Source organism: Aethalodelphis obliquidens, unplaced genomic scaffold, assembly GCF_003676395.1.
Source record: "Aethalodelphis obliquidens isolate GAN/ISIS:26980383/991018 unplaced genomic scaffold, ASM367639v1 scaffold11, whole genome shotgun sequence".
Lineage (NCBI taxonomy): Eukaryota > Metazoa > Chordata > Mammalia > Artiodactyla > Delphinidae > Aethalodelphis > Aethalodelphis obliquidens.
In genome coordinates, this window is record NW_020837955.1 from 34,566,683 (window position 1) to 34,580,367 (window position 13,685).

The window sequence follows — 13,685 nt, forward strand, 5'->3', positions numbered from 1 at the left end:
GATTCTTTCAGATTCTAATTCTATTTCCTTTCTTTCTACAACGCTCTCTCACCCCTTTTCTTCAAAACTTCTGTCGGCTCGTTGGCTCTTTCTCCTCTGTCTCGGGGAACCAGCCCCTCTTCCCCTGGCTCTTTGGAGGAATGGGAAGTGAGCCTGGTAGTTCCCCAGGTTGCTACGTGTGTCAAGCAATATTCTCTTGAGCCCAGAAGGTCAGCTAAAGTCAAAGGATAATGATTAAGTGATTGACTTTGATATTGAAATGGTTTAAATTCTAGCAGAAAAGACTGTTGAAAGTCCAGATTTTTCCAAGGATGAGGACTACTTAGGAAAGGTTGGAATGTTAAACGGAGGCCGCCGAATTGACTATGTTCTTCAAGAAAAGCCAATAGAGAGTTTTAATGAATATCTTTTCGCTCTTCAGAGTCACTTATGCTATTGGTAAGTATTTTGATCTTTGATAACATTCATGTGGCCTTTACGTTGCAGCACATACAGCAGTTTTAGTGAGGTTCTTGCTGATTTACCATTTGCAATTTGAATGCCCATATATTGAAAATCAGTATTTTCCCCCTTTAGTTTAGTTGTCCACAAGATGGCAGCATGTCATCTGCCTTTGACCAAAGGCCTTTGGTACTTGCACACCGTTTTTGCAGGGATGCCTTTCACAGAATGGGAATGGTAGGGACTTTGAAAGCCATCCTTTTGTGTATCCTCCGTCACCAAGGAGAACTGCAGCACAGCTATTTTGGAGCTGATTGGTATTCATCCAGTTTTTAAGGACAGCTCTGAGATTACACTACTTTATTTTCATTTGCCCTTCTTAGGTAGAATTGAATAGAACCAAAGCTGCATTCTCCATCTTTATGCATAGAGGTTAATTACTTTCTTTTTTTAAAAAAAATTAATTAATTAATTAATTTTTGGCTGCATCTTCATTGCTGCGTGTGGGCTTTCTTTGTTGGGGTGCGTGGGCTTCTCATTGTGGTGGCTTCTCTTGTTGCGGAGCACAGGCTCTAGGCACGCGGGCTTCAGTAATTGTAGCACGCGGGCCCAGTAGTTGTGGCTCGCGGGCTCTAGAGCGCAGGCTCAGTAGTTGTGGTGCACGGGCTGAGTTGCTTCCCAGCATGTGGGATCTTCCCGGACCAGGGCTCGAACCCTTGTCCCCTGAATTGGCAGGCGGATTCTTAACAACTGTGCCACCAGGGAAGTCCTAGAGGTTAATTTCTAATTATCTCTTAAGTAAATGTGCTTTTCTTTGTAATAGGGAATCTGAAGATACTGCCCTGTTATTACTTAAAGAAATTTATCGAACAATGAGCATTAGTCCAGAGCAGCCCCAGCATTGATTGGACTTCAGCTTCACTGTGTGAGTTTATCTTTATTGTGTGTATAAATTCTGAATGTTTCATTCTGAAGCCTCTTTTATGGAGTTGATGTTGACTATAATTTTTTCTTTATTCTGTTTCCTCTGAGTGTTTTTCTTTCTTTCTTTCTTTCTTTTAAAATTCAGAGTAGAGACATTAAGGAACCGAACTCACAATACCTTAAAAAAATAGAGGTTTGTTTTTCTTACATAACAGGAAGGGTTCGTCTATTGAATGATGTCACTAGATCGTTTGCATCTTTTCACCTGCCTGTTGGCTCTTGTTGCCTCGTAGTTATTAGATAGCTCTTGATATCACATAGTTCTTGATATCACATCTGTGTTCGGGGCATGAAGAAGGTGAGAAAGGGTAGTATGGGTTATATCTATCTATCTTAATTAGGAAAACAGAAGCATCTCCGAAAATTTACTCACACCTGTTGACTAAGCCTGTGTCACATGTCCCATGTCCCCCCTCAACCCCAAACTGCTTGAAAGATTGTAAAGGTTTTATTTTAAGCATTCCCAGTCATTATCAAGGGAAGGAATAGAGAAGGGGGTTAAACCTATAATGCATAAACCAACCTTCAAGTTGGCCACACTCTGTAACCTGACTGTTCTCCTGAGACAGCTGACGCCAGTTTTTCCTCACTAGATTATACATCATTTTAAAAAACAGGTAATGTGTTTTTTAAAAAGAACTTTTATAGCCTTTGATAGAGTGAAATGCAAAGTGGTGAGCTCTAGATTGCTGAAATCAAAAGTAGTTCCTGGCACTTTTTGGTTTTTTAATCATAAATGATAAGTTCAGTCTTCACCTTCTTATTTTGGAGAGGTAACCACTTTTAGTAGGATTTCCTTAGAGAAATTTTCCTGTGCATGTCCAATCAAATATGTGTTCATGTCAGAACAAAGGGATCTCATTGACTGTATTGTTCTGCAGCTTGATGTTGTTGATCAGCCTTGCATAGTAACTTGTGTAGATCTTTTTCATTCTCTTTAATGGCTACATAGGAGTCCATTGTATGGCTATGCCCCATCATATTTAGCCAGCTTCCTGTTCATGGATATTTAGGTCATTTCCTAATGTGTATTAGAAAACCTTAACAGAGTAGGTAAGAGGTATAAAAGGCCATTTTGTAATCAGGCTTTTGATACAGTTTTATCAGTTCTCAGCATTTCTGATATTATAATATTAAAATAAACTAAATGTAATGTCAAGAGTTACCTCAGTCCAGATTTTCAATTATGAAATAGTCATTCAGTTGGTTGACAGATATTTATTCAGCACTGACTATGTGCCAGACGCCAGTTTTCATCCTGGGGATAAGTGGTAAATGAGGTTGCATTCTCACCTTTAAGGAAATTGCCTTCTGCTGGGAGGAGATTACAGTAAGCCTGTACTCTAATTCAAAAGTAAATGTCAGCTATTGATAGGTTCTGTGGAAAAGACAAAATAGGAAGAGGTTGAGAGTGACTGGGGGTGCTTCCAGGAAAGGCCTTGCCAAGCTGATGATATGTGAGTTGAAATTTGAATGATGAGAAGGAGGTGGACACCTGGAGATACGGGGAGAAAAATCCAGGCAGAAAGAAGAGCAGTTGCCAGGGCCATGAGATGGGAGCCGATGTGTTGTGTTTGAGGGACAGAGAGCAGACCCGTGTAGCCAGAGGGGAGAAGAGGAGAGAGGTAGGTGGGCCTGACTACGAGGGATCTGGTAGGACGTTTACATTTTATTCTAAGAGTAATGGAAACACCAGGTGTTTTTAAGAAGAGGAGTGACATAATTTGGTTTATACTTTAGAAAGATTGCTTTGGGTGCTGGGTGGAGGGTGGACTGCTGGGCAGGGATGGAGGGACAACAGGTAAGAGGCTGGTGGTGACTCCGACTAGGGTTGTAGTGATAGGGATGGTGAAAGATGATTGAACTCAGGTCTAGTGCAGGGGTAGCGATGTCCAGGACTTACAGATGAGTTCAGTGTGGGGAGTGCGGGAAAGAAGAGTTAAGGATGGCCCTTAGGATTTTGATGCGAACAAATGAGTGGTTGCTGGTACCTTTTCCTGGGAAGGCTTGTTGGGGGAGCAGGGTTTCGGGGGTTGTGGGGATGGAGAGTTGGTAGTGGATGATGTTAGTCTGAAGATAATAATAACCTTAGAATCATCAGCACATACTTGCCACCTGAAACCAGAAACTGGATGAGGTCACGTAGGAGTGTGTCAGTGGAGAAGAGAGAAGTCTGTGAAGTGAAAGAAAATCCAGGGGCTCGTGGTCTCAGGGAAGCTGAGAGATTGTTTCAAGGAGAGAGCAGTCAGCCATGTGAAATGCCACTGAGAGGTCAAGTAAGAGGAGGACCAAGAATGGGCCACTGGCTTGAAGAGGACATAGGACATCATTGGTGACCTTGAGCAAAGCTGTTTTAATACAGCAGAGGCTCAGTGGGCTGAGGGGAGGTAAGGGATCAGAGGAACGAGTTTCGCTGTGAAGGTTAACAGAAATAAGACAGGGACATTTTATGATATTAAGGTGCGTTCGTTTGCTAACGACAGTGATCCAGTATTGAGGGAGAAGTTGAGAATGCAAGAACTAAAGGGGATATTATTGGAGGAAATACTTGAAAAGTCAATGGGGGATAGGGCCAGGGCAGATCGAAGGGTTTTGTCTTAGAAAAAGAGCAGGGCTGCCTCTTCCATGGGACTGGAGGAAGGCCGAGAGTGAGGGCACAGTATGGGTAGTGGGTAACGGTGGTGGTGGGTAGACCGGGGTTCTCTGGCCTCCTGTCCTAAGTGTGTGAGAGTAAGGTCACGGTCAGGGGCTGTGGGAGACGTGAGGAGAGAGGGGAGCAGAAGAACACTCACCTCAGAGTGTGGGGAAAGGGAATTTTCCAGCAAAGTGTGGTAGGATTGTATTGCAGGCTTGAGGGCCCATTCGGTATTCTGGTCATAAATTTGAAGTGAGTGCAGTTAGCACGATCGCCTGACTTTTCTCTGGCCACGTGCTGCTACTTGGTTGAGGTGCACAGTAAGAGATAATTGGGTTTACTAGGATTAGGGTTTTGCCGGGTGACCAAGACAGGAGGAGAAAGACAAGGAAGCTAAGGGAGGTGATAGAGACTGAAAAAAGCGAGAGGTCAGTGCAGGGTGAGGTCGGAGAATCACAGGAGTGAGGAGTTTCCCAGTGGGTGACCCAGAGGTTGGGATGGGAGACGCAAAGTGAGGATCACTGAGGCAGCGCTGGGAGGGAGTCACTGTGCCCTGGGATCTGGGTGCTGCGACCCTCTGCTAAACAAGTGCTCTGTGTGCTTCAGAAACCATTAAAAAATTATAAAACGATAGTGCCTCATACAGAAACTAAAGAAAAATGTAGAAAAGAAGCAGCAGAAATCACCTATAATCTTGCTAACTAAAAGTGTTAGAAGTTAATCCTTCTAAGCTTTCTCTAAGTCTTGGTGTATTTCATATATTTTTTTAACATCTTTATTGGAGTATTGCTTTACAATGTTGTGTTAGTTTGTGCTTTATAACAACGTGAATCAGCTATACATGTACATATATCCCCATATCTTCTCCCTCTTGCATCTCCCTCCCACCCTCCCTATCCCACCCCTCTAGGTGGTCACAAAGCCCTGAGCTATGCGGCTGCTTCCCACTAGCTATCTATTTTACGTTTGGTAGTGTATATATGTCCATGCCACTCTCTCACTTCGTCCCAGCTTACCCTTCCCCCTCCCTGTGTCTTCAAGTCCATTCTCTATTCCTGTCCTGCCCCTAGGTTCTTCAGAACCATTTTTCTTTTTTTAGATTCCATATATATGTGTTAGCATACAGTATTTGTTTTTCTCTTTCTGACTTACTTCACTCTGTATGACAATCTCTAGGTCCATCCACCTCATCGGTGTATTACATACTATTTGCTATTTTGTAGCCTGTTTTTTTCCACTTGCGAGTATATTGTATAGTTTTTCCACCTCAGCCTACAACATGGGTGTGTGTATATTTACCGTTTTTATTTGTTTTTCTGAGTGGGTTATACATACAGTTGGTTCAGCTTTTATTTATTTATTTTTTAGGAAGAGACTCTTCCTTTTTTTAAAAAATATATATATTTATTTAGGCTGCGCTGAGTCTTAGTTGCAGCATGCGGACTCTTAGTTGCGGCATGCGGGCAGGATCTAGTTCCCCCACCAGGGATCGAACCTGTGCCCCCTGCATTGGGAGCGTGGAGTCTTACCCACTGGAACACCAGTCTTACCCACTGGAACACCAGGTCCCTGGTTCACCTTTTAGAAATGACAGAAGAGAGAGCCCTCTCTTTTACACTTCTTCCCCAGTGTCCCTACCCGGAGGCAACCAGCGTTCCAAGTTTTGTGTATCCTTCCAGACATCTGCTAACACATACATGATTTTTTCCTTTTTAAAAGACAAATACTAGCAAAATAAGACACGCTTCTTATGTTTGTATCTTTGAGATTTTCCCATATCCATCCACCCATCCATCCATCCACCCATCATCTATGCATCATTCGCTGAGCACCTTACCTACTAAGTGCCAGGTACTAGTGTCTAGGCCCCGGGGTTCACAGCAGTGGACCAAACAGTCTCTGCCCTCAAGGATCTTCTTTCCTCTGGGGGAGGACAGACTGTAAATAAACAATGGCAGTGTGCCGGATGGTTAAAAATAGAGCAGCAGGAAAAGGGCGAGAGGGAGTGCATTTGGGATGGGAACAAGTTGCTGTTGTATAAAATGGCAAGGGACATTCTCACTGATAGAATGTCATTTGAGCAAGTGAGCCAGGTGGATATCTGGGGGAGGAAGATCATCTCAGGCAGAAAGAATATATATCAGAACAAAAGAGCCGCCTTATTCTTTTCAGGGATTGTGTAGTATTCCATTGACTGTTACACCGTAATTTGTTTAACTGTCCCTTACCGATGGGCATATAGGTTATCTAATCTTTTACTAGTATGAACAGTGCTTCAGAGATACATGGATATTTAATAGTTGCATTATATTTCATTTTATAGTTCTATTTATTAAAATCCTTAATTTATCTACCACTGTTGCACATTTAGGTGATTTTCCAACTTTTCACTGTTATAAATAATTCTGACATGTAGTTGTACATACTTTCTGCACATCTCTGACTGTTTGCTTGGCATAAATTCCTAGACGTAGCGTTGTTAGATCTAAGGATAGTCACATTTTTAAAAGGCTTTTGATCTGTATTTGTTGTAAAGTTGCATTTCAGGAAGGTTGCTGAAGTTTCATAGCGGCTGTCCATATAAGTGCTGCACCCTTTTGCCCACACTGGGTATTACTGGTTTTTTAAAAAGTTTTGCTAATTTGATAGCTAGAAATTATTATATCATTGTTTTATTTTGCATTTCTATTACTAGTGAAATTGAGCATGTTTAATGTATTTAATTGGCCATTTCTTCTTTTGTCAGTTGCCAGTTTTTGACCTTTGTACATTTTTCTGGCAGTGTGGGGTGGGGTATTTCTGTTTCTGGTTGATTTATAATTATGACAGTTAAGGGTATTAACCTTTGGTCATTGCAAATTTTTTTTCCAGTTTGACATTTGCCCTTTATTTTTATGCTTTGGGTTTTTGAGGGGTGGGGTGGGGAGCATGTTTTAAAAATATGTAGGCCAGTCTTTTAAGATTAATTATTATTTAGATAATTATATTTATTCTCTTTTAGTTCTTATATGGCTTTGTTTTTTCATCTAACTTTATAGGTTAGAAGGATATGGTATAGAGAGGGATTGAACTTTTTTCTTAAATAGTTAATCTTTTTTGTCTGTGCCATATATTGAACAGTGTACCCTTTTGTCATTGGCTTGATGTTTTTATCATGTGCTATTATTGTTTGACCTTTTTTTAATCATATGCCCAATATTTGTTTTCTTGGCTTTCTGACATCTCTTCTATTGAGTTATTTATCTGCCTACCAGAGAAATAACTGATGTATCTGATTTCATATTATGTATTTTCCACATTTTAGCATCTTTAAATATGGAGTGCATCTTAAAAATCAGCTGTTGCCTTAATGGAAGTTGAGTTCTCCCTGAGAGGGTTTGAGTTTTCTTCTGCTAGTCACTTGGGGGCACTATCAGTCTGAGTCTGTTGAAGCTAATATCTCTGCTTGAGGTTTTCTTGGCCTTTGCTGGTAGTGTGAACTCAGAGCACAGAATTTGTAGGCAGGTTGGGGTGGAGGTACCAGTGCAAATATCAAGGAATTATTTCCCCCTCTTCCTGTTGTCAAGGAAGTGGTATGCAGGCTTCTTTGCCTTCTCTTCTGGAGGAAGCGTTGTTATTATTATTTTTTTAACCCCTCATTGAGGCTGTTGCCATTTGGTATCCCCACTTTTTGTGAGGGCCTCTGTCTCCTTTTAGATTCCATACCCTGGACATCTTTTCTTTGCATGGTACATAAAACAATATTGCATCTTACAATTGATGCTGTCTTAGAATCAGTGAAAGTTTTTAATATCTGGCAGTGCAAGTTCTTGGTATACTATGTTCTTGGCTATTATTCCAAATGAATTTTGAAATGATTTAAGTTCCCCTGACATTCTCTCTGCACAAAACAAAGCAAAACAAACTCCAAACAGTAGTATTCCTGCCTGGGACTATGACACATCTGATATGAAAAATTAAGAACCTTTTATTTCACACATGATTTGTTCACTATAATTGTTTTACTTCTTATACGTGGTTGTGAAATTTAGGCAAGAAGTTAGTTCCCAATGTTATGCTGGTACTATAAAATAATTAATTTAAAATATTAACAATCCTTCTATACTTGGTTCATTCAAGCATAGACAATTTTGCTGAAGAATTTTTTTCTGCCCTTTAGCCCTTTTTTAGGATTGTTCTTTAAAAAGCCTCAGATTAACCCAACAGATAATTCACTTTCTATTTTGTATTTTATTTTCTATACTCATTTTGTTATGAAGGTTATCAGGCTAGTTTATCTCACCAAACACTCCCTGATGCCCTTTCATCCCTCCAGAAGGCCTGTCTGAGGACTTGTGCTCGCAGGCTCTTCTTCAGAGGCAGTTTGCAGTGTTTGTTTGGCACTTGACAGTGTGTTTGTTCTTTTACTTCAGAAAGGAACGACAGTGCATTATTGTGTTACTACTATAAGTTTGTAAAGCTGACCGAGGATTCTTTTTCTTCTTTTAAAGACATTCTTGTCTTTACAGAAAGTTGCAGTATAAATTACATTGCTGAGAAAATCCTCAGAGGACATCCCCAGTCTGCTCCTGTGATGGATGACAGAAATGTGATTCACCGACAGTTACTCTGCTGTAATTCTCAGATGTAGGGCTTCATTTGAAAGAAAACATACAGAACAAAAAGACAGTGAAATAAATCAGTACCACATTTGGGCTGTATAGATGAGAAAAAGAAATTACTAAAATGATGCAGTTAAAAACTCCTCAGTTCAGTTTAGTTGTACAGTTGTCAAAGTAATATGTGATATCAATGAAGAAATATTTGTAGCATGCAGACGGTTGTTTCTGTTTCTTAAAAAACTATTGTCAGTGGGCTATTGAACTTGCATTTTTTTAAATTAATGTAGTATGTTCTATGGACTTCTTGAGAAACTATAATAATACAGTTTTTTAAAAATTTATGTTCTACTTTAAATGTGAATTATAGTTTTGAGCTGCTTTTATGCGGGGTCATTTATATCTGTTAGCGGAAGTAACCAAGATCACTTCTATTCCAAGCTGAACTGCTGTCTTTAAGAAGCCTTCCAGGCTGTTGCTGAGAGCAGAGCTGTGGAAGGAAGTGAGATGCTCCGCACTTCACAGAAGACTTGTGAAGTGCTCTCCCAGCATCATTGCCACCAGCAGTGGGAGCAAATGAGAAGTTTTTCCATTTGTCATCTAAGGTAGCTGTGCAGTCGCCTCATTGCTAAAGTTCCAATCAATATGAGAACCACAGTAGAATTTTTTTGGATTTTGGTTTTTTTGCTTTGTATTCATTTCACTTCTACCAAAGTATTTGAAAGTATGAACTGTATTGGCTTTAGACTATAACTGTTTCATGAAAAGACTGTTCTGTGATATTTTACTTCATTTTACTGTAACTTCAAATTATCTAGATATTTTCCTAATACTACGTGGAAATGCTGGTTTTCTTTTGTTATGCAGTAGGAACATTTTACACTGTTTACATAGTTCTCATGGAACATAGAGTTTTTTGAAAGCCACATATGATACACATTTTTTGTGTATATATTCTAGTTAGTGTGAATAAAACAGTAACATCAATGCATTTTTTTAAAGCAGAGAACGTCTGTATTCTTCTTGTCTTCCTTAAAAATACTCCTGTGAGTTCAGTGGTCATTTACTTTTCATTGTGAACACCTGCTCTGTAGTTAATACATAGCTGTAGCATTTGCTCCTAATAATTAGGACAGAATTAGGACAGTAGAGTTTTTGAGCTGCAGGTGACCCCAGACAGCATATATTCCAATCACCTCATTATGCAGCCGACGACACTAAATGCCTTTCTCAGGCTGCTGGGTGGCAGATCTGGGCTGGATTACAGTTTCACTGACTCCCTTTTGGCCTTCATTTCTCTACACCAGTGCTATTACCTCTCAATTTCCTCTTAACTTCCCCAAACTGGTGAAATAAAGAAAAATAAGGGTTATTTATGTATATTTTAATAAAATCCAGTTTGATTTTTCAACTTACAACTGGTTTTGTCTGTATTATTCAGCCTGTATCTTCTGAATATTGGGCAGAGGGGAAGAAACACTTGAACCAGTGTCCATAGTAGAAACGTGTACCAGCTCAGTTTTAGGAATCTTGTGATTTTAACACCTGGGAAAATATAAAATAGAATTTTAGAAGGTAACTCTGCTGTGGACAGAGTTTATATCACTCTTCAATTTCTTAAAAAAAACAACCAAAACCAAAGCCAAAACAGTAATAGGTCTGAGGGCAGAGTCTGTATTTATTAGCGTACTGTTCACTGTTGTGAACACCATGCCTACCACAGACTTGTCACAAAGTAAGGCACTTTCCAAATATTTGTTGAATAAAACAATTTTAAAAATCAGAAATAGAATTAAATACTTATAGACCTTAGAATGGCCATTCAGGTCAGTGGTTTGCAAACGTTTAAAAAGTAGCTGAACCCTTTTCAAATTTCAGTATATAAACTATAGATGAGAGCATAGCCGCTGAGTAAAGCTTGACCTCCTTTTTCCCAGTAGCTCGTCGCCTCCTGGGACCCTCCTACCCAGCCCTAACCTGGATTAATGCCCTCATCTTCCTCAGATGAGGAAAGTCAAGTCGCTGGTTATTCTGAAACTGTTTTCTGTGCAGAGTTTGGGACTAAAGTTAAAAAGCATCAGTGTCTGAAACTGAAGGTCAAAGAGTCGTCGTAAAACCAATGAGGTCAGCCTGGGCCTGGTTTGGTAATGTGGCCATAACGAGAGGAAACTCCTTTCCAAGTCTGATGGGCCTGTGTGGTTCATGAATCCACCAGATAAGGATTTTTCTCAAAACCAGAGTGTGATTATAGTAGAAGGACTTAACAGATTATATTGATTTTTGACATAAGTATGTTATTGGAAAGGTGTGCTCTACGTAGACCCTTGAAAATGAGGACATTAGAGCATAGATACCACTACTCTTGCAGGGAGGATCATATATGCAGAATAGCAACTCACAATATTATAAATAGCGTGCTGGAGATCAGGACTGTCCCGGAAATTCCAGAGTGGTTGATCTTGGTATATTACCGTTGTTTCAGGTTTTTATGACTTGAGGTGTCATACCTTAGTGCTGAGCCTTAGTGTTTACTGAGCAACGTTCTGGTGGTGACTTGTTTCCCATGTAGATTTTGCCATCTGGGAACAGGGTGAATTGAGCTGAAGACACTGAATGTTCTGGTTTTCCTCCAAGTTAATGGTTCTCATTGTAGCAATAATTACCAGTCAGTATGAGTTAGTTCCCCAGGGCGGGTCCTCTAAGGTGAGTTGATAGAATTCATTTCTTTACAGCTGAGGCGCTGACACGGCATTCCTGCTGTTGTCTGTCTCCCTGCAAAGCGCTGGATGGACTGTCACTTGACTTGTCTCCTTGATATTTGTATAAGACTTGCAACAGGTTGTCAGTCTTGTCCTGTTATTTCACCCCTAAAGTGAGCTTACCAAAAACTTGACAGCATGTTGAAGAGCTCTGGTGCCCACCTGCCTTTGTGTCCAAGCTCTCTACCTCTGCTTAGCTGTGGGTCCCGTGCAAGACTGTTTTCCTCTAACCTCTCGGCAAAGTGTTTCTGATTTTTGGTCAGTTTCCTCTTTCATGAAATTCCTCAACCTCATAGAGTTATTGTGAGGCTTAAATGAAAATATGAGTGAAGATCACATAGCGATGCTGGGTACATAGTAAGCACTCAGAACATTAGCTAACTGTCACTACTGCTACTCTTTTTATCACGACCACTCAGGTTCAGGGAAGACCCACGTCTTTGTTGCTAGGTCACTGCCACTTCCAGTCCTCCCTGGGTTGCAGTTGGCCAGGTCTCTTGTCCCTGAGAGCTGCCAGAGAGGGCTGAGCATCCTTCACAGAGGCCCAGGTGTCTGCAGGTGACTGGAAGGGAGGACAGGAGCTGTGGAGCCAGTCGGGGCGGGCGCGGGGGGATGGTAATGCTCATGTGGCTGTCTTCACACAGATCAGTGGGACTCTTGGAGAGCAACTTTGCGTAACTTCTACATGCCTTGATTCTCTAAGTTCCTTTTGGGATAAGGATCTAGAAAACATGTTTGTCTTCCTAAATTCTGCCTTCTTTTCACCCTGGTATTTATTTTCCTGCTTTAAACATCAACGCTATTGCAGGTTTCCCCAAACCTATCAGCCCCACAGAACTCTGAGAATGACTTTATGTTGTTGTTGACACTAGTGGGCGCTCGTGAGATAGTACAGCCTCTCCATTTAGTGCTTCCTTTTTTCAGTCTCAAAGCAAGTGAAACACGTTTGGGCAGTATTCACACTTAATATGACAGTAAACTGTCACAATATGTGTCCGATATAGGAAACTTACAGCGACCTGTAAACTAGACCAGGGATTAGCAAGGACGCATCCGTGAGAAAGTAGGCAGTGCTGCGTATTTGCTAGGGGGTGAGCTGCAGTTCAGGTTCATGGACAGGTGGAATTGGTGTACCTGGGATGACCCACCATGTTTTTCTTTCATTTCTTATATTAAAGAGTGACTTTGAAAGGTTTTATTGTGGAAATTTTCAGATGCTCAAAAGTGTGGAGAATGGGTAGTGAATCCCCCTGTCTGTACCCCTCCCCTAGCCTCAGTAGGGGTGCCAGGGTTGGCCTCTCTGTAACTTAAAAGACAGGTAAGCAGGGGCAACCAGGGACAAGGTGGGAAAGAAAGTGCATTCAAGAGGTGGAAAGACCTGAGGTGGGAAACAGCATCACCTGTTGGGGCAACTGGACGAGATTAAGTTGTTCATGAAACACAAAAAGGGCTGTTTGAATGTGTTGAGAATGGTTTTCATTAAAGTTGTTTTAAAGACAACATTTCTTGTGGTGCCTTTTCTTTCTGTTAAGTCACTTAATAGCATTCACTCTTGTTGAAAGGAGCATGGTTTGGACTATTGGGAAGTGCTTACTACCAACTAAGAGGCGTTCCTTTCCTGTGCCCCTCAAAGCCTGTGCCCCTCAAAGCCTGTGCCCCTCAAAGCCTGTGCTCAGCTGTATCTCTGAGACTCGTTTGCTTCTCTTTCCCAGGAGGTGAAAAGGTGTTTTGAACAGCACTTCTGACTCCTGAAGAAACTTCAGGTGGTAGTTCTCTGAATGTTACTCCCTGGAATAGAACGGGGGAGGGGAACTCGTGCTTTTGGGGTGTCAGTTGTGTTTTGGGCACTGTGCAAGCTCTTTCATGTAATCTTTACAGAACCCCCATGGAGGTAGGTTTATTCTCCCCATTTTACAGATGAGAGAACTGAAGCTCATAGAAGCTAGCCATCTTGCCAGGGCCACTCAGTTAATGGCAGGGGAGAATAAAGTACGCTTAAGCCTCAAAAATAAAGGGAAACCTCTACTATAGAAAGACGCTTGGAAATTGACTGTCTGCCTCTTTCTGGAAACACCTAGGCAGTCACAACACTGCTCCCCACCCCCCAGCTTGTTTTTTCACAAGCAAAAGCATTTTCAAAGGATAACCTTTGAAAGAAAAAGGTAAGTTTTAGGAGATGTAGATTATAATTTGCTCTGTTGTTTTTGCCTGAAGTGCCTTTTTTTTTTTTATGTGGGGCGTAAAACCTCGTGTTAATGAAGATTCCCC

General features: G+C 41.1%; 1 protein-coding gene across 6 annotated transcripts in view; it reads left to right on the plus strand.

Moving 5' to 3' along the window:
- SEC23IP (SEC23 interacting protein) overlaps positions 1 to 13,685 on the plus strand; it is a 59,437-nt gene that overhangs the window by 36,907 nt on the left and 8,845 nt on the right. For 3 of the 6 annotated variants that reach the window (XR_003433943.1, XM_027112787.1, XM_027112785.1), the window contains exons 17-18: positions 276 to 438; positions 1,265 to 1,366. Coding sequence is in view for 5 of the 6 variants with exons in the window: in XM_027112787.1 (XP_026968588.1) it covers positions 276 to 438; positions 1,265 to 1,346 (245 nt within the window). In the remaining variant the exon portion in view is untranslated. Of the gene's footprint in view, positions 1 to 275; positions 439 to 1,264; positions 1,367 to 8,550; positions 10,074 to 13,685 lie in introns of those variants that run through there. The other 3 variants (XM_027112788.1, XM_027112786.1, XM_027112784.1) reach the window with 3 other exon arrangements.